The sequence below is a fragment of the Panulirus ornatus genome, chromosome 48 (genome assembly GCF_036320965.1).
Source record: "Panulirus ornatus isolate Po-2019 chromosome 48, ASM3632096v1, whole genome shotgun sequence".
In the NCBI taxonomy this organism is placed as follows: domain Eukaryota; kingdom Metazoa; phylum Arthropoda; class Malacostraca; order Decapoda; family Palinuridae; genus Panulirus; species Panulirus ornatus.
Window position 1 is genome coordinate 29,666,288 of NC_092271.1, and position 19,130 is coordinate 29,685,417.

The 19,130-nt window shown below is 42.4% G+C and overlaps 1 protein-coding gene across 1 annotated transcript in view; it reads right to left on the reverse strand.

Moving 5' to 3' along the window:
• Positions 1-7,160: 7,160 nt before the first annotated feature.
• The window catches only part of LOC139764000 (calcitonin gene-related peptide type 1 receptor-like), a 167,102-nt gene continuing 155,132 nt past the window's right edge, over positions 7,161-19,130 (reverse strand). The window contains exon 11 of the mRNA XM_071690472.1: positions 7,161-14,070. Within this exon, the coding sequence (XP_071546573.1) occupies positions 13,993-14,070 (78 nt within the window). The 3' untranslated portion in view covers positions 7,161-13,992. The remainder of the gene's footprint in view (positions 14,071-19,130) is intronic.

Genomic DNA, 19,130 nt, shown 5'->3' on the forward strand with positions numbered 1-19,130 from the left:
CTGTTAATCATCCTGGGGTTAATGCCTAACACTACCTTTTTGTTAGGTGATATATATATATATATATATATATATATATATATATATATATATATATATATATATATATATATATATATATATATATTATACTTCTACTATACTGATTAGAAAGACGAGGTCTGTCTTTGTATGTTTTAGAACCTATTTTCATGCTCTTTGGTATTATGATAACTTACTGAGCCACTATCTGTACCAGCCACTCTCCTGCCCCACCTACAGTACCACTGACCATATAGCACCACACACTGTACCACTGACCTTCCTGTAGCACTGTCAGCCAGCAAACTGAGGCAGGTGAGGCAGCAAGTGGTGGGCGGGGCATTGTGAGAAGTGCGGACGTAACGGGAGGCGGGGAGTGGCCGGGGGTGGGGAGGTATGGCTTCGTCGTCGTGACAGCTGTAGCTGCCGTCTGCCCTCCCAACAGTTGTGCTTACCCTGCCAGCAGTGGTCTGTGACCTGACTACTGTGTCTGCCCTCATGGCAACTATGTTTGTCCTCTTGCCGGGTGTGAATGTCGTCCCTACAGGAGCATGTAATATCTACGTCTGCCTGGAGGACCATGACTCAATGACAACAACCATTGCCCATCGATGCATTGGTAACACGCACACCTGGTTGACGGAAGTGACCAGTGTCTGTCGTACAGCTGGGACGTCGTACCTCATGACGACCTGTCTGTTGATATGCCTTGGTGTAATTTCTCGAAGACTTATATTGTCAGTAACAAAATTTAATAAAAGTTTCCGTTTACAAAGGGGAAGAGTTGGATCAGTATTGATGTAGCTTGTGAAGCCGTCAGTTGACCAGCAGACTCCCAGAAGTGACCTCGTTTCCTACGCCAGATACTCCTTGTAAGTGATTCTGGAACAGTATCCATGTACACAAACACAAAGCTCACACTTTCGTCAAAGCTTTTCCCTAAAAGGTAAATTCATCTGGTTACAACTTGTTTACATATGTACTACATGCAACACACCAGGTAGCTAGAGCATAACTTGACACCCAAAGGCGATGGAGCCAGAGGGACACGCTCTCGGCCACTCGGCAGGAACCGCTATTCTTGTGGGTACCGTTAACGGCCTCTCGCAGGCGTCACGGGTCGAGCCTACCGCATTTCCCCATGCTGGTTAGGGCCGTTCTGGCCACGGACGGCTGATGAGGGTTGTGTTGGCCAGGGATGGCTTGGGGCTGTAGTGATCCCCCCCTAGTCCTAAATTAGTTTAAACAATGATTATGTATTTTCATGGAGATTGTATATATGTCGGGTAAACATACATACACAATATTATATATATATATATATATATATATATATATATATATATATATATATATATATATATATATATATATATATATATATATATATACGATAGATTATCAGACTCAAGATTAACCTGAAAGTGTCTCATTGACATTTGTGGTGATGTTGTACAGGGTAAGCTCATCATCATCCCTGCCTATACCAGACACTATTTTCAGGACGGCAACATTTACATACAGTGATGCAGATGTGGTTCACATGACTAGTATTGCCGTAAGTATACTCGTTAAAATGATGGGATGGAGGGAAACAGTTCCATATATCCACGGATTTGATTGGTTCATAAAGTCACAAGAACTTTTAATTGGCAAGAAATCACGTATCATAAATACTTCATCAATAATATTTTCAAACATATATATCAGGACAATTATAACGTACAATTCTTGCATAAGAGTTAAGAAATGGAATTAAAGCATACAAAAGTCATGGTAGCAGTGAAAATAAATTCATTTTAGTTTCAGGTATAATATTTTCATTTTCTATAAATACTTTATTGAAGAAAGCAGTTATTATGGGTAACGAGAGAGATTTTCTTAACTGCCCTTGCTTACCTCATCTTCCTGGTCTAGGGTCTTCTTTGGGGTTCCTATAATGCTCAGTTAGCCTGCCATATCCATCGAGTGTAACCACAGGCCAAGGGGTATGGTGATGCGTGTGATTGTTGAATTAGCATTTGTGATGGTGGAGAAATAGTGCCTAAAACGGAGACAAGACTAATTCGCTTAAGTCTCGGGAGTGAGGTTTCAGATGGGTATATGTCTGGTAGTTTGGCGTTTCAGGATAGTAACCTTTTACATCCCTGGTGGTAATTGCCTTCCACCTATTTTTGGATCATCTTAAGATGTATTGCCATATATATGTTGTCTTTGAGCATGGTTAGATTCCTTATATAAGATCGGGAAAAATTTTAGTGTATATATGTCGGGTAAACATACATACACAATATTATATATATATATATATATATATATATATATATATATATATATATATATATATATATATATATATATAATATATATATATTTTTTTTTTTTTTTTTTTTTTTTTTTTTTTTTTTATACTTTGTCGCTGTCTCCCGCGTTTGCGAGGTAGCGCGAGGAAACAGACGAAAGAAATGGCCCAACCCCCCCCCCCCCATACACATCTACATACACACGTCCACACACGCAAATATACATACCTACACAGCTTTCCATGGTTTACCCCAGACGCTTCACATGCCTTGATTCAATCCACTGACAGCACGTCAACCCCTGTATACCACATGGCTCCAATTCACTCTATTCCTTGCCCTCCTTTCACCCTCCTGCATGTTCAGGCCCCGATCACACAAAATCTTTTTCACTCCATCTTTCCACCTCCAATTTGGTCTCCCTCTTCTCCTCGTTCCCTCCACCTCCGACACATATATCCTCTTGGTCAATCTTTCCTCACTCATTCTCTCCATGTGCCCAAACCATTTCAAAACACCCTCTTCTGCTCTCTCAACCACGCTCTTTTTATTTCCACACATCTCTCTTACCCTTACGTTACTTACTCGATCAAACCACCTCACACCACACATTGTCCTCAAACATCTCATTTCCAGCACATCCATCCTCCTGCGCACATCTCTATCCATAGCCCACGCCTCGCAACCATACAACATTGTTGGAACCACTATTCCTTCAAACATACCCATTTTTGCTTTCCGAGATAATGTTCTCGACTTCCACACATTTTTCAAGGCTCCCAAAATTTTCGCCCCCTCCCCCACCCTATGATCCACTTCCGCTTCCATGGTTCCATCCGCTGCCAGATCCACTCCCAGATATCTAAAACACTTCACTTCCTCCAGTTTTTCTCCATTCAAACTCACCTCCCAATTGACTTGACCCTCACCCCTACTGTACCTAATAACCTTGCTCTTATTCCCATTTACTCTTAACTTTCTTCTTCCACACACTTTACCAAACTCAGTCACCAGCTTCTGCAGTTTCTCACATGAATCAGCCACCAGTGCTGTATCATCAGCGAACAACAACTGACTCACTTCCCAAGCTCTCTCATCCCCAACAGACTTCATACTTGCCCCTCTTTCCAGGACTCTTGCATTTACCTCCCTAACAACCCCATCCATAAACAAATTAAACAACCATGGAGACATCACACACCCCTGCCGCAAACCTACATTCACTGAGAACCAATCACTTTCCTCTCTTCCTACACGTACACATGCCTTACATCCTCGATAAAAACTTTTCACTGCTTCTAACAACTTGCCTCCCACACCATATATTCTTAATACCTTCCACAGAGCATCTCTATCAACTCTATCATATGCCTTCTCCAGATCCATAAATGCTACATACAAATCCATTTGCTTTTCTAAGTATTTCTCACATACATTCTTCAAAGCAAACACCTGATCCACACATCCTCTACCACTTCTGAAACCGCACTGCTCTTCCCCAATCTGATGCTCTGTACATGCCTTCACCCTCTCAATCAATACCCTCCCATATAATTTACCAGGAATACTCAACAAACTTATACCTCTGTAATTTGAGCACTCACTCTTATCCCCTTTGCCTTTGTACAATGGCACTATGCACGCATTCCGCCAATCCTCAGGCACCTCACCATGAGTCATACATACATTAAATAACCTTACCAACCAGTCAACAATACAGTCACCCCCTTTTTTAATAAATTCCACTGCAATACCATCCAAACCTGCTGCCTTGCCGGCTTTCATCTTCCGCAAAGCTTTTACTACCTCTTCTCTGTTTACCAAATCATTTTCCCTAACCCTCTCACTTTGCACACCACCTCGACCAAAACACCCTATATCTGCCACTCTGTCATCAGACACATTCAACAAACCTTCAAAATACTCATTCCATCTCCTTCTCACATCACCGCTACTTGTTATCACCTCCCCATTTACGCCCTTCATTGAAGTTCCCATTTGCTCCCTTGTCTTACGCACCCTATTTACCTCCTTCCAGAACATCTTTTTATTCTCCCTAAAATTTACTGATAGTCTCTCACCCCAACTCTCATTTGCCCTTTTTTTCACCTCTTGCACCTTTCTCTTGACCTCCTGTCTCTTTCTTTTATACTTCTCCCACTCAATTGCATTTTTTCCCTGCAAAAATCGTCCAAATGCCTCTCTCTTCTCTTTCACTAATACTCTTACTTCTTCATCCCACCACTCACTACCCTTTCTAAACAGCCCACCTCCCACTCTTCTCATGCCACAAGCATCTTTTGCGCAATCCATCACTGATTCCCTAAATACATCCCATTCCTCCCCCACTCCCCTTACTTCCATTGTTCTCACCTTTTTCCATTCTGTACACAGTCTCTCCTGGTACTTCCCCACACAGGTCTCCTTCCCAAGCTCACTTACTCTCACCACCTTCTTCACCCCAACATTCACTCCTCTTTTCTGAAAACCCATACTAATCTTCACCTTAGCCTCCACAAGATAATGATCAGACATCCCTCCAGTTGCACCTCTCAGCACATTAACATCCAAAAGTCTCTCTTTCGCACGCCTGTCAATTAACACGTAATCCAATAACGCTTTCTGGCCATCTCTCCTACTTACATAAGTATACTTATGTATATCTCGCTTTTTAAACCAGGTATTCCCAATCATCAGTCCTTTTTCAGCACATAAATCTACAAGCTCTTCACCATTTCCATTTACAACACTGAACACCCCATGCATACCCATTATTCCCTCAACTGCCACATTACTCACCTTTGCATTCAAATCACCCATCACTATAACCCGGTCTCGTGCATCAAAACCGCTAACACACTCATTCAGCTGCTCCCAAAACACTTGCCTCTCATGATCTTTCTTCTCATGCCCAGGTGCATATGCACCAATAATCACCCACCTCTCTCCATCAACTTTCAATTTTACCCATATTAATCGAGAATTTACTTTCTTACATTCTATCACATACTCCCACAACTCCTGTTTCAGGAGTATTGCTACTCCTTCCCTTGCTCTTGTCCTCTCACTAACCCCTGACTTCACTCCCCAGACATTTCCAAACCACTCTTCCCCTTTACCCTTTGAGCTTCGTTTCACTCAGAGCCAAAACATCCAGGTTCCTTTCCTCAAACATACTACCTATCTCTCCTTTTTTCACATCTTGGTTACATCCACACACATTTAGGCACCCCACTCTGAGCCTTCGAGGAGGATGATCACTCCCCGCGTGACTCCTTCTTCTGTTTCCCATTTTAGAAAGTTAATACAAGGAGGGGAGGATTTCCGGCCCCCCGCTCCCGTCCCCTCTAGTCGCTTTCTACGACACGCGAGGAATACGTGGGAAGTATTCTTTCACCCCTGTCCCCAGGGATAATATACATATATATATACACACACACACACACACACACACACACACATACGCACATACACACACACACACCCACACATACATATATATACATATGAAAAATGTAAGAAACAATTTAGAAAACAAACTTTTAGCTTGAAATGAATGAAAAATATATATATATATATATATATATATATATATATATATATATATATATATATATATATATATACGATAGATTATCAGACTCAAGATTAACCTGAAAGTGTCTCATTGACATTTGTGGTGATGTTGTACAGGGTAAGCTCATCATCATCCCTGCCTATACCAGACACTATTTTCAGGACGGCAACATTTACATACAGTGATGCAGATGTGGTTCACATGACTAGTATTGCCGTAAGTATACTCGTTAAAATGATGGGATGGAGGGAAACAGTTCCATATATCCACGGATTTGATTGGTTCATAAAGTCACAAGAACTTTTAATTGGCAAGAAATCACGTATCATAAATACTTCATCAATAATATTTTCAAACATATATATCAGGACAATTATAACGTACAATTCTTGCATAAGAGTTAAGAAATGGAATTAAAGTATACAAAAGTCATGGTAGCAGTGAAAATAAATTCATTTTAGTTTCAGGTATAATATTTTCATTTTCTATAAATACTTTATTGAAGAAAGCAGTTATTATGGGTAACGAGAGAGATTTTCTTAACTGCCCTTGCTTACCTCATCTTCCTGGTCTAGGGTCTTCTTTGGGGTTCCTATAATGCTCAGTTAGCCTGCCATATCCATCGAGTGTAACCACAGGCCAAGGGGTATGGTGATGCGTGTGATTGTTGAATTAGCATTTGTGATGGTGGAGAAATAGTGCCTAAAACGGAGACAAGACTAATTCGCTTAAGTCTCGGGAGTGAGGTTTCAGATGGGTATATGTCTGGTAGTTTGGCGTTTCAGGATAGTAACCTTTTACATCCCTGGTGGTAATTGCCTTCCACCTATTTTTGGATCATCTTAAGATGTATTGCCATATATATGTTGTCTTTGAGCATGGTTAGATTCCTTATATAAGATCGGGAAAAATTTTAGTGTTTCATTTTATGTATTGGACTTTTTTCAAATGACTTCATGTTTCCTTTGAAGCACACAGAGTTTCTATTCTTAGTTATAGTATATATTCAAGCATTTAGCTTAAACTTTAAAATAATAATTTGTTGTTGTTGAAATATGAGTAATTAACATTAAGATTTCAGGAATGAGTCTAGACTTCGGGTGGACGGTGGCGTGCTGGTAGCCTCCCGACCCAGTCGTTGACGGACTTGACCAACATTTGCCTCAGGGTAGTGCATCATGGGTGTGGACGGTGGGCGGCTCGAACAGGTCTAATTCCTGACCCGAGTCACTATTGGATATAGGAAATAAGACAACATATTCACCATACATATATATTTGTAACATACGACAGATTACTGACATTACACTCAAAACATTTTACCAAGTAGTATGTGAGTGAAGGGGAGCACCAGATGAGTCATGAGACATGCACCATGAGAGGAAGAACTGCACGACACGAGAAGCACAGAACACCACCACATCCACAGCTACAGTCATGTTTACCTGTGTACTATGTACACAAGATCAAGTAACATGACCAGTTGGCCTGATAGTTCACATGACGAGCCTGTTGGCTGAGCATTCGTGCATTATGGGTGGTGGTGTGGGGAAGGCTACTGTGGTGACAAGGTCGTCCTGATGTCTGGGAAGGCGAGGTGGACGCTCACAGACTCATGCAGTGATCACGTCGGAGTCAGACAGCGAATCGGTTTGGGATGGTGATGATTATAATGATAATTATAGTAATAATAATAATGATAATTATAATAAAGAAATAGATGAATATGAAGAGACTAAAAGAAAAATTCGCGGAAGAGCGTGGCAAGTTGAAATACTCATTCGAATTCATACGTGCATCACACACACACACACACACGTGGACTCCGCTGGGACAAGGAAGTCGACGACGTTATGATCCTTCGTGTTCACTGACGATGATACAGATTTGTGGAGGATCAGCTGTGTCTGGCCACTTGCAGGCGAGCTCCTGCACATGTACATACATTTTCCGATAGTGTTTGTTATTGTTTAGTGATGAAGGTTGCCAGGATCACTGAGGAGTTACAAATTAAAAGTTTCCATAAGATACCAAGATATGAGTAAATATTCAGATCCTTAAGACGGCCTGACACTAGAATCATCCTTAGTAATAGTGGGTTTGGCAGACGCAAGACAGGCCTCACCAACACAACGCTCTACCACAAACTAATGTTTCTTCTCTTGCTACGTGTGTCGAGCCTGATGGACTATACCTAGTGTGAGGTGGTGCCCGAGACCTTACCCACATTGTAGGAGGTGCCCGAGACCTTACCCACAGTGTAGGTGGTGCCCGAGATCTTACCCACAGTGTAGGTGGTGCCCGAGATCTTACCCACAGTGTAGGTGGTGCCCGAGACCTTACCCACAGTGCAGGTGGTGCCCGAGACCTTAGCCACAGTGTAGGTGGTGCCCGAGACCTTACCCACAGTGTAGGTGGTGCCCGAGACCTTACCCACAGTGTAGGTGGTGCCCGAGACCTTACCCACAGTGCAGGTGGTGCCCGAGACCTTACCCACAGTGTAAGTGGTGCCCGAGATCTTACCCACAGTGTAGGTGGTGCCCGAGACCTTACCCACAGTGCAGGTGGTGCCCAGACCTTACCCACAGTGTTGGTGGTGCCCGAGACCTTACCCACAGTGTAGGTGGTGCCCGAGATCTTACCCATAGTGTAGGTGGTGCCCGAGACCTTACCCACAGTGTAGGTGGTGCCCGAGACCTTACCCACAGTGTAGGTGGTGCCCGAGACCTTACCCACAGTGTAGGTGGTGCCCGAGATCTTACCCACAGTGTAGGTGGTGCCCGAGATCTTACCCACAGTGTAGGTGGTGCCCGAGAACTTACCCACAATGTAGGTGGTGCCCGAGATCTTGCCTACAGTGTAGGTGGTGCCCGAGATCTTGCCCACAGTGTAGGTGGTACCCGAGAACTTGCCCACAGTGTAAGTGACGCATAACTTTCATTTTATATAAACAACTCTCTCGTCCTATATGTACATAACTGACTTCATGTAACACAGTAAGTAATTATCAGACGGGAGAGGATCACGTTAGCTGGTGATGGTGATTCATGTCATTAGTTGTGGTTCACTTCATGTGCCTCCTGCAAACTTGTATACTTCACAATATGAACTTCATGTAGCTACTTACGCTAATAGAGAGAGAGAGAGAGAGAGAGAGAGAGAGAGAGAGAGAGAGAGAGAGAGAGAGAGAGAGAGATAACTCGCACACGCCAGATGGGAGATACTGGTAGGAACTAATAGGAAAGATTTATATAGCATGATCCATAAAGAGGAGTAGCGCATGATGGTGCGCTCGCCCGCTGATACAGTTCAATACAAGTGTAGTCACGTGACACCTCCAAAAATACAGTAGAATTACATACGTATACAACCTTAGCCTACTGCTGTGATGATGCACTCTGTTGTTGCATGTGGAAAGGATGGTTGACCTGTCCTTCTATATAGGTGATGGATGATTGACCTGTCCTTCTATATAGGTGATGGATGGTTGACCTGTCCTTCTATGTAGGTGATGGATGATTGACCTGTCCTTCTATATAGGTGATGGATGGTTGACCATTCTTCTATATAGGTGATGGATGATTAACCTATCCTTCTATATAGGTGATGGATGGTTGACCTGTCCTTCTATATAGTTGATGGATGGTTGACCATTCTTCTATATAGGTGATGGATGGTTGACCTGTCCTTCTATATAGGTGATGGATGGTTGACCTGTCCCTCTATATAGGTGATGGATAGTTGACCTGTCCTTCTATATAGGTGATGGATGATTGACCTGTCCTTCTATATAGGTGATGGATGGTTGACCTGTCCTTCTATGTAGGTGATGGATGATTGACCTGTCCTTCTATATAGGTGATGGATGGTTGACCTGTCCTTCTATGTAGGTGATGGATGATTGACCTGTCCTTCTATATAGGTGATGGATGGTTGACGTGTCCTTCTATATAGTTGATGGATGGTTGACCATTCTTCTATATAGGTGATGGATGGTTGACCTGTCCTTCTGTATAGGTGATGGATGGTTGACCTGTCCCTCTATATAGGTGATGGATGGTTGACCTGTCCTTCTATATAGGTGATGGATGGTTGACCTGTCCTTCTATATAGGTGATGGATGGTTGACCTGTCCTTCTTTATAGGTGATGGATGGTTGACCTGTCCTTCTATATAGGTGATGGATGGTTGACCTGTCCATCTATGTAGGTGATGGATGATTGACCTGTCCTTCTATATAGGTGATGGATGGTTGACCATTCTTCTATACAGGTGATGGATGATTGACCAGTCCTTCTATATAGGTGATGGATGGTTGACGTGTCCTTCTATATAGTTGATGGATGGTAGACCATTCTTCTATATAGGTGATGGATGGTTGCCCTATCCTTCTATATAGGTGATGGATGGTTGACTTGTCCCTCTATATAGGTGATGGATGGTTGACCTGTCCTTCTATATAGGTGATGGATGGTTGACCTGTTCTTCTATATAGGTGATGGATGGTTGACCTGTCCTTCTATATAGGTGATGGATGGTTGACCTGTCCTTCTATATAGGTGATGGATGGTTGACCTCTCCTTCTATATAGGTGATGGATGGTTGACCTGTCCCTCTATATAGGTGATGGATGGTTGACCTGTCCTTCTATATAGGTGATGGATGGTTGACCTGTCCTTCTATATAGGTGATGGATGGTTGACCTGTCCTTCTATATAGGTGATGGATGGTTGACCTGTCCTTCTTTATAGGTGATGGATGGTTGACCTGTCCTTCTATATAGGTGATGGATGGTTGACCTGTCCTTCTATATAGGTGATGGATGGTTGACCTGTCCTTCTATATAGGTGATGGATGGTTGACCTGTCCTTCTATATAGGTGATGGATGGTTGACCTGTCCTTCTATATAGGTGATGGATGGTTGACCTGTCCTTCTATATAGGTGATGGATGGAGAGTGAGGATAACGTTTGACGTGTCCAGCAGGATGCAGGACTCCCTCCTGGTCAGACATATATTGCACTTTTTCTTTGATGAATGAGCAAGGATGACGATGAGTTAAGGAATGATAAACATACAAGAAGTTGCAGGATAATGACAGGTGACAGGATGATGAACTTACAAGGAGTTACAGAAAGTATACTACACCATCAATGGGATGACCAACAATGCTTTCTGCATATCATTATATTTACACATACAAAAATAATGTTTATAAAAGCAACTAATTTTCTTTACCTCAACCATATGAGGTATTTCCAGAATTTAGTTGTATATACTTCTACATCTAAGTCAAGAATAGATTTGATATACAAAAATATTATATCTGGTAGATGAAATGTTTTTTCTTGTATATGTTAAGTCTGGAGAGTAGGTATGGATACAGACGAACTCTCTAGTACTTTTAACTAAACTAGTAAAGGCCCATACATGCTAGAATCTATACTTCATATATATGAACGAGGGTTAGCCATACATCTAACATTCAGCTAAGATTCACAAATTTCCTAAAGTGAATGACAAGGTTTCCTAAAACTTACTCTAGGGCTTGAGGCTAGTCCAGCTCCCTGGTGACACGCAGGCCAGAAGTACTGGGCCGTTTGCACAAGTGTCTCCAATCCCCTGTCGCACTGTCCATCGTCTCCAAGGTGTATGGTCAGCGGGAGAAGGGGGTCGGCGCGGCAGGTAACACCCATATGATTTGATTTAAATTCCCAGATGAGATTTTCCTTTTCAGGACTGTAGTAATACTGTGGAGTGAGCGCTAACCTGCTCACAGCGTAGACAGGCTGGAGTTCTCGGATGATGAACGACGTACCTGAGATAGATTAGATTTTCGTGTCAAACGGTAACATGTATTTTCAATAGATTTTGCAACTCATATCGGTCTTCACACTGTCTCCTTTTCAGCACCGGCACCTGAGCTGCCGCGACCAGCATTTGTGCCATCACACCTGTGGTGCAGGAGTCTGGCGTACCTTATGCTACAAGATCTCGGTCTCTCGCGTCCCTTCCGCAGCAGGAAGTTGTACGTAACACTGGTGAGGAGGTGCGATCAACAGACGCTGCCGGGGGCCGGGTCCTCTATGATGGGCTCTGCCACTATAGTCCTACCAACATAGCCATATCATCATGGTCCTCCAAGGCGGGTTCATCCTGTCAACATGGCCTTCCTTGGTGTGCCCTGATCGACCCAATAGATGACAAGCACCATCCGAGCTAGGGAGACCTTTCTCTAGAGTCCTTCTTATGAATAGCCAAACCCGTCCAGCCAGCCACCCTGAGCCACACACACCTGTCCAATCTAGCCACCATGGGCCACACACACCCGTCAACACCAGTCACCCTGGGCTACACAACACACACACACACACGCCTGACATTATCCAAGGATGTCTGGAGTGACTTTCCCCTAGGTACGGTGTCGCTATTGTACCATCCTGCAGACCGGTATAGGCTGGGTGGTCTACATGGGTGTAAGAAGGTGTAGACCAGAGGAATGCTGGTATAGGTTGGCGTAGAGGGGAATTTTTCTATGACACTGTCAATCTTTGCTCCAATATATGAACAGGATGAAGGAAGACTGGTAGACAGCTGCCTGTGATCCGCTCTATATTACTTCGATAACTAGACGTATGCTAGGATGACAGTTGTAGCAGCAGATGGATGATAGGTACAAGATATCATGCCATCCTGGGATGAGTATCCCTCAGTCTTGGCTCATACGGATCAATCATCCTGGGGAACACAACCTAACCAGAGATAATGTTATACAAGTCTTACTAATCAGAAATAATGTTATCCTAGTCTTACTAAACAGAGATAATGTTATCAGAGTCTTACTAACTAGAGATAACGTTATCTGAGTCTTACTAACTACAGATAATGTTATCCGAGTCTCACTATCCTGAGACATCAGAACCAAGACGTAGGGGTTGCATTCCTGAGATATCAGAACCAAGACGTAGGTGTTGCATTCCAGTTACGCTCTAGACGTGGGTCTGCTCACACCACCAACTTCTCCACAATGATCTATCGCCATCTTGCCAACCTCAGGTGATGACGGTCACATGTCTCCGTGCTAACACAGCTATGTACAGGGTGGCATTATCCCACACACTAGTACACTTGATGCTACAAAAATATTCTTATAAATCATAGTATATATACAGACACAAACATTGACATCAATATATATATATATATATATATATGTATATATATATATATATATATATATATATATATATATATATATATATATACTTTCATTGGTAATGTAAATAGGGCTGTCAGTGAGGGTCACTGACGCCTCTGAGAAAATGTAGTCGAGTGGCAAGGTGAGTAATGTTGGATGTGTCACACCTGTGGTGCTCTACCCCAGCCCAGGCTGCTCCCCACCCAACCACTGCAAGGATGAACTGTTAGTTACCCAACCAGTGGAAGGAGGATGAACTGTTAGTTACCTAACCACTGGAAGGTTGAACTGTTATCTAAATGCGTACCGTCTCCCCGCGCATTATCGGGGCCCCTATATATATATATATATATATATATATATATATATATATATATATATATATATATATATATATATATAAATAATATGCAACATTAAAAAAGACATACATATATACATAAAAAGCTGCTGGCTACATACAGGTCAAAAATGCAATTAGACAGATGGGTATTACAGGTTGATGGATGACGTCAACTAGAAATGAAAGATGAAGATAATGCTTGTATTAGGCTAGTGGGACGCTTGCTCTTGTGGGGTACGATCAACATGAAGCATAATTGTAGGTTTTATTGAATTTGATCATATATATATATATATATATATATATATATATATATATATATATATATATATATATATATATATATATATATATATATATATATTGCCATGGAAATGACTTAATGATATATTTTGATGTGTCATAGTGATGCATGACATGTGGGTGTTGAGACATCTCTGATAATATCCATTTTAACAGGTTATCATCTCTTAACATCCACACACGTTTAGTTATCTTGTCTTGACTTCTGCCATCATTATCATGTGTAACTACTCGTGAACCAGCGTCTCTACACATCGTCTCCCTCAATGGTTGTGCCGTAGTTTGTGATGGTCGTGTTGCCATCTGCCATGCTGGACTTCATGTACTGAAAGAATAAAGAAAACACAATAAGACAGCTACGGCCCCCTGCCGTCATCACTAGTTTCGGGGTAAACACATTCATATGGACATTGATCTATGTGAGAACATGTTGATAAATGTGTTGAAGTTAGATTTACCAATTATATGCAACTGCAACGTGCATTATATTCTGGCCTTGACGTGGCAACAGTGAACTGTGGTAGGAGTGATGGCGCCCTACCTGGGTGTGTGGGAGGGAGGGATGCTCTGCACGGGCCGGGCAGACTCACACAGTGCAGTAATCAAGGCGGCACATCATGCAGACATACGTTGACAATGTAGGAATGTGACAAGAGTGGAGGGAGAAAAAAGTCAGTGCATAAAGCGGTGTAGAAAAGGGAAAATAGAAGCAAAGTCCGACATAAGCTTGATCGTTCGAAATCAGGCAATGTGTGGCGTTGGTCGGATCGCTGAGCTGAAGTCGTGGCAGGCGATGGCTAGACCCAGCAACACTCCCTTCATGTGGAATACGCCAAGTTGTTGACCGACCCACAAACACACGAGTGTATGAAGGTTTTCATCTAAGAGAATGAACGTTACAACCACCGTAGCAATTGCTTTAGTTCGAATATGAGTTTAGCTAAAAAAAAAAAGGAAATCTAAAATTACGTGACTTCTTATGATGGGTTCCGGTAAGATGCAACAGACGACTAACATCATGATAGACCTAATGACTAAAGGCATCAGGATAATAACTACAAAATGTCACTGATAATGGTGATGATAAAAGATATACAACTACCACTACAGCTACTACTACTACTACTACTACTGATAACTTTAATACAAGTATCTCATGTAAGTCAGCGAGGATCTCTGGTCAGACACAAGAGTAAATTTGGAAATATCTAACAAAACTATATTTCTCATGGCAAACACCGAGTTATGATGGCCTTGGACAAAATATACCCCATCTTTCCCCCACAACCTGTTCTCTCAGTAGTTTCATATACTTTCCTTCATGCACTTATAAACAGTTTATTACAAAGCAGTAATGACATTGGACGAAAATTAATGTTTTCTTCTCTTAAACCTAAAGCCGCATCAGGGTACATGGTGGCCGGGGCTCGGCTGCTGAGAGCCGTCATGGTGTCCAAATCAGGACGGGGAGGCGCCCTACCACCAACTTCACGCGAAGAAAAATTTTCAGAAGGCCGGGGATAAGGGTGACAAGGGTGGGGTAGGAGGCTGGGGTGACAAGGCTAGGGTAGGAAGCTGGGGTTCGTCCTTCATGGGTGAGGTTGAAGACTTTGGTTCCTAGTGAGAGGGGGGGGGACCGATGCACCAGGCAGGTCCTACCGTGCACCAGGCAGGCCCTACCGTGCACCAGGCAGGTCCTACCGTGCACCAGGCAGGTCCTACCGTGCACCAGGCAGATCCTACCGTGCACCAGGCAGGTCCTACCGTGCACCAGGCAGGTCCTATCGTGCACCAGGCAGGTCCTACTGTCCTGTTGTAGACTTGATCATGACCAGGGTCACGGGTCAGGTTATGGCAGAGTTCAGGGACCGGGTCACTGTTGTCTTTCACCAGTGTAATCACTGGATCTAACTGCTGTTCACCAGCGACTGTATTATAGTGTACTCTAGTCTCATGTTTTTCTGTTGCCAGACTCAGCAGACGTCATACTAGTACGTTCCCCACCTTGAGCAAACGATACAGTGAACCAACCAGTGATCCTGCAAACAGCGTAGTAAATAAGAGCAGTTGTGAACCCCTGGGCCGATTGTAAACACTGTCATTAAGACAATGTGTATATATATCAAATGGCTCCGTCATCTGTCGCAACAGTCATTTACAAGAGCCTCTCGCTAACTAACGAGACGCATGCCTTACATTGACCCCTTCATCTCCCCCTCCCCCCTCTCAAAAAAATGTACATCCCAGCAAAACTACTAATCTCTTTGTAATGTTATAACTAATAATAATTTCAATTATCGTTATTATTGTTATACTAAAATAATCATTATCCTAATTATCTTTGGTACTGGTATTAATCAGGCCGATAAAAATCTTCATTTCAATAACAGGCAAACGTGGAGCAGAGTTCTGATTGGTCATAACGTGAAGGTTCATAGTTAGCCGAGTTGCTGTGTTGGCTGACGGTTGGCCGCTGCGGCGGGTGGCTGTGGCAGCCAGAGCGCGAGCGGGCGGCCGGCATGCCTGTGTCAAGGTCTTGTTCTTGGTTTAAAAAGTGTGCAGCAGCAGCAGCAGCAGGGAGGGAGGGATGAAGCTGGAGTCATTGCCCAGAGTGAGATAAAGTGATGGAAATCTCGTTTGATTGCATGAATACATGACTGAACAATATTAGTACGAGAGGAAAAGTTGCGTTGGTCACTTGATCATGCAGAAGGTCATGCACTTTCAGGCAGGGAGAATGATTTATGCTTGCGTCTCTCTCTCTTGCGTCAAGCAAGTTGTTCTCTGACTGCACTCTGGGCAACAACCCTGTGCCGTACACCACACTAAGGTCTACACTCCTACCTTAATTTTGCGAAGCTGTAGGACATATGCTAGGATGTCCGTTTAGCGTGTCCATCTAGAGTGTAGCATGCAGGGAAAAACGAGGATGGGTTGAGCAGTAAACACAGCTCTCGAGTCAGCACTTGAAAACACAGATTGCATAAGTGATGGAAAATGGGAAGAGTTGTGTTACAGATTCTGGAAAGCTGATGAATAGAGACGAGGGTGAGGTTGAGCGATAGCAAGTAAGGAAGGACTGAGCAGTATCAAGAGATAGGAAAGCACAACTATAGAATCTCAATATAGCTTGGCAAAAATAAAAAGGGATTAGTTAAACGCATTTATATCTACCTATCTATCTGGGGGAGTAAGGTATATATATATATATATATATATATATATATATATATATATATATATATATATATATATATATATATATATATATATATATATATATATATATATATATATATATATGTCACACACAAAAGACACAGAAACAAGAAACTCGAGAGAGAGAGAGAGAGAGAGAGAGAGAGAGAGAGAGAGAGAGAGAGAGAGAGAGAGAGAGAGAGAGAGAGAGAGAGAGAGAGAGAGAGAGAGGTCTAGGAAACCCAGTTTTTCAGAACTTAAAGGTAAGTTCAAGAACAGAAACACAGCGGGCATGTCCTCGACCACCAACACTAAACTTAACCTCACTTGATCTTTTGCGTGATGATTGATAATATAACAAACTGAGGAAGGGTTAAGCGTGAGCAGAATGCCCCGTATATAACTCATTATTTGGTTTAGACTCTCACTTGATTATATAGTCAAATGAGAGCCTGACGGGTTACTTTATGACATATCCAAATGCATTCTTACTAACACCATCCAGCATGTCTTCTCAGGATGTTATTGGCTGTTATCAGTTTACATGGGACTGTGAGAAACATCTGCTGAAGAACATGAAAACTATATTGTAGAGAAATAATGTTTGTTATTGTTGTAGGTTTGAGAACATGAGGGATGCATCAGTAGAGTAAATGAGGCTGGCCAGTCGACGCGGGAAGGTGAGGAGCTGACGAACAGAGCAAATGTCAACGCTGACAATAATAGAATTATGGAAAAGTCAGCTTACGGTGACGAGGTGCCAGAAGAAAACCTGCCTCACGCTGACAGCAAATGATTTAAGTATAATGATAAAATATTTGAATTAGCAAGAGATGGAAAAACTTTTCTCTGGCTGTTAAAATGAACCAAAGATTGGATTTGCTTAAGGAAACACAAAATAATATGGCCATTTAACAAATAATGATCATGTGTTTTATGACCAGAGCTCAGTAAGGTTTAAAACATGAAATAGGAAGTAACAGCATCTACCCAGCTGACACGATAGCTGACTCCGTGACACCAGTGGGCTGTTGTAGAGCTGACACTTGCTTCGTCCCGCTGACCATGTTGCTGACGTGATAGGCTCGTGTATGTTACATGGAGTCAAATGTTGGCCTGTATGTGTACCTTGTTACAATGTTGGCCTGTATGTGTACCTTGTTACAATGTTGGCCTGTATGTGTACCTTGTTACAATGTTGGCCTGTATGTGTACCTTGTTACAATGTTGGCCTGTATGTGTACCTTGTTACAATGTTGGCCTGTATGTGTACCTTGTTACAATGTTGGCCTGTATGTGTACCTTGTTACAATGTTGGCCTGTATGTGTACCTTGTTACAATGTTGGCCTGTATGTGTACCTTGTTACAATGTTGGCCTGTATGTGTACCTTGTTACACTGCATTATCTTTGAGAAGCAAAACTTTACATTACTAGTATACTATCATAACTGATTGGACCATCCTGGATGTAAATCAAGATACCAAGTCTTATGAAAAACCTATAAAAGCAAACAAATAGAGACATAAAACAACAAAAGGAACAAACAAGAGGAGACACCATAACTATCAAGATATAGAAAACATCGAGATATGAACTGGAAAGATTCATTAATACCGGATAAATCAAAGAGGAAATGGAAGCTACAGCCGACAAGCTACAGTGTCACACATTACTGTTTGAACACTGGCAACTCCAGGATAGGCTGTTCTTATGTCTGTTTCTTCCCTTACACGGATAAGCTTTGGAAATCTTTACCCTCTCATGTCTCTCCTAACAGCTACGTCCTGAATCCTGCAGGATTCCTCCTACTTTCTTGAATAATCTAATTCTAATTTTTTTCTTCTTCTATGTTTCTATAACTTCTATGTTTCTGTAGCTTTTATTCTTTGTTTCATTCAAGACCGAACCTTCCAACGACTCTTGTCTCAGATCGGAGCCTTTGGCACAAGATATATAATATTTAGCAAGTCATAGATGAAATATAGCAGAAGGAAGAGGATACAGGAGAGAGAGAGAGAGAGAGAGAGAGAGAGAGAGAGAGAGAGAGAGAGAGAGAGAGAGAGAGAGAGAGAGAGAGAGAGAGAGAGAGAGAGAGAGATGGTGGATTTCTCACGTACAGACAGCCAGTATAAGCGGCTCCCCACCCATGTCATGTCATGTTCCCACTTGAGATAATCATGAAGCC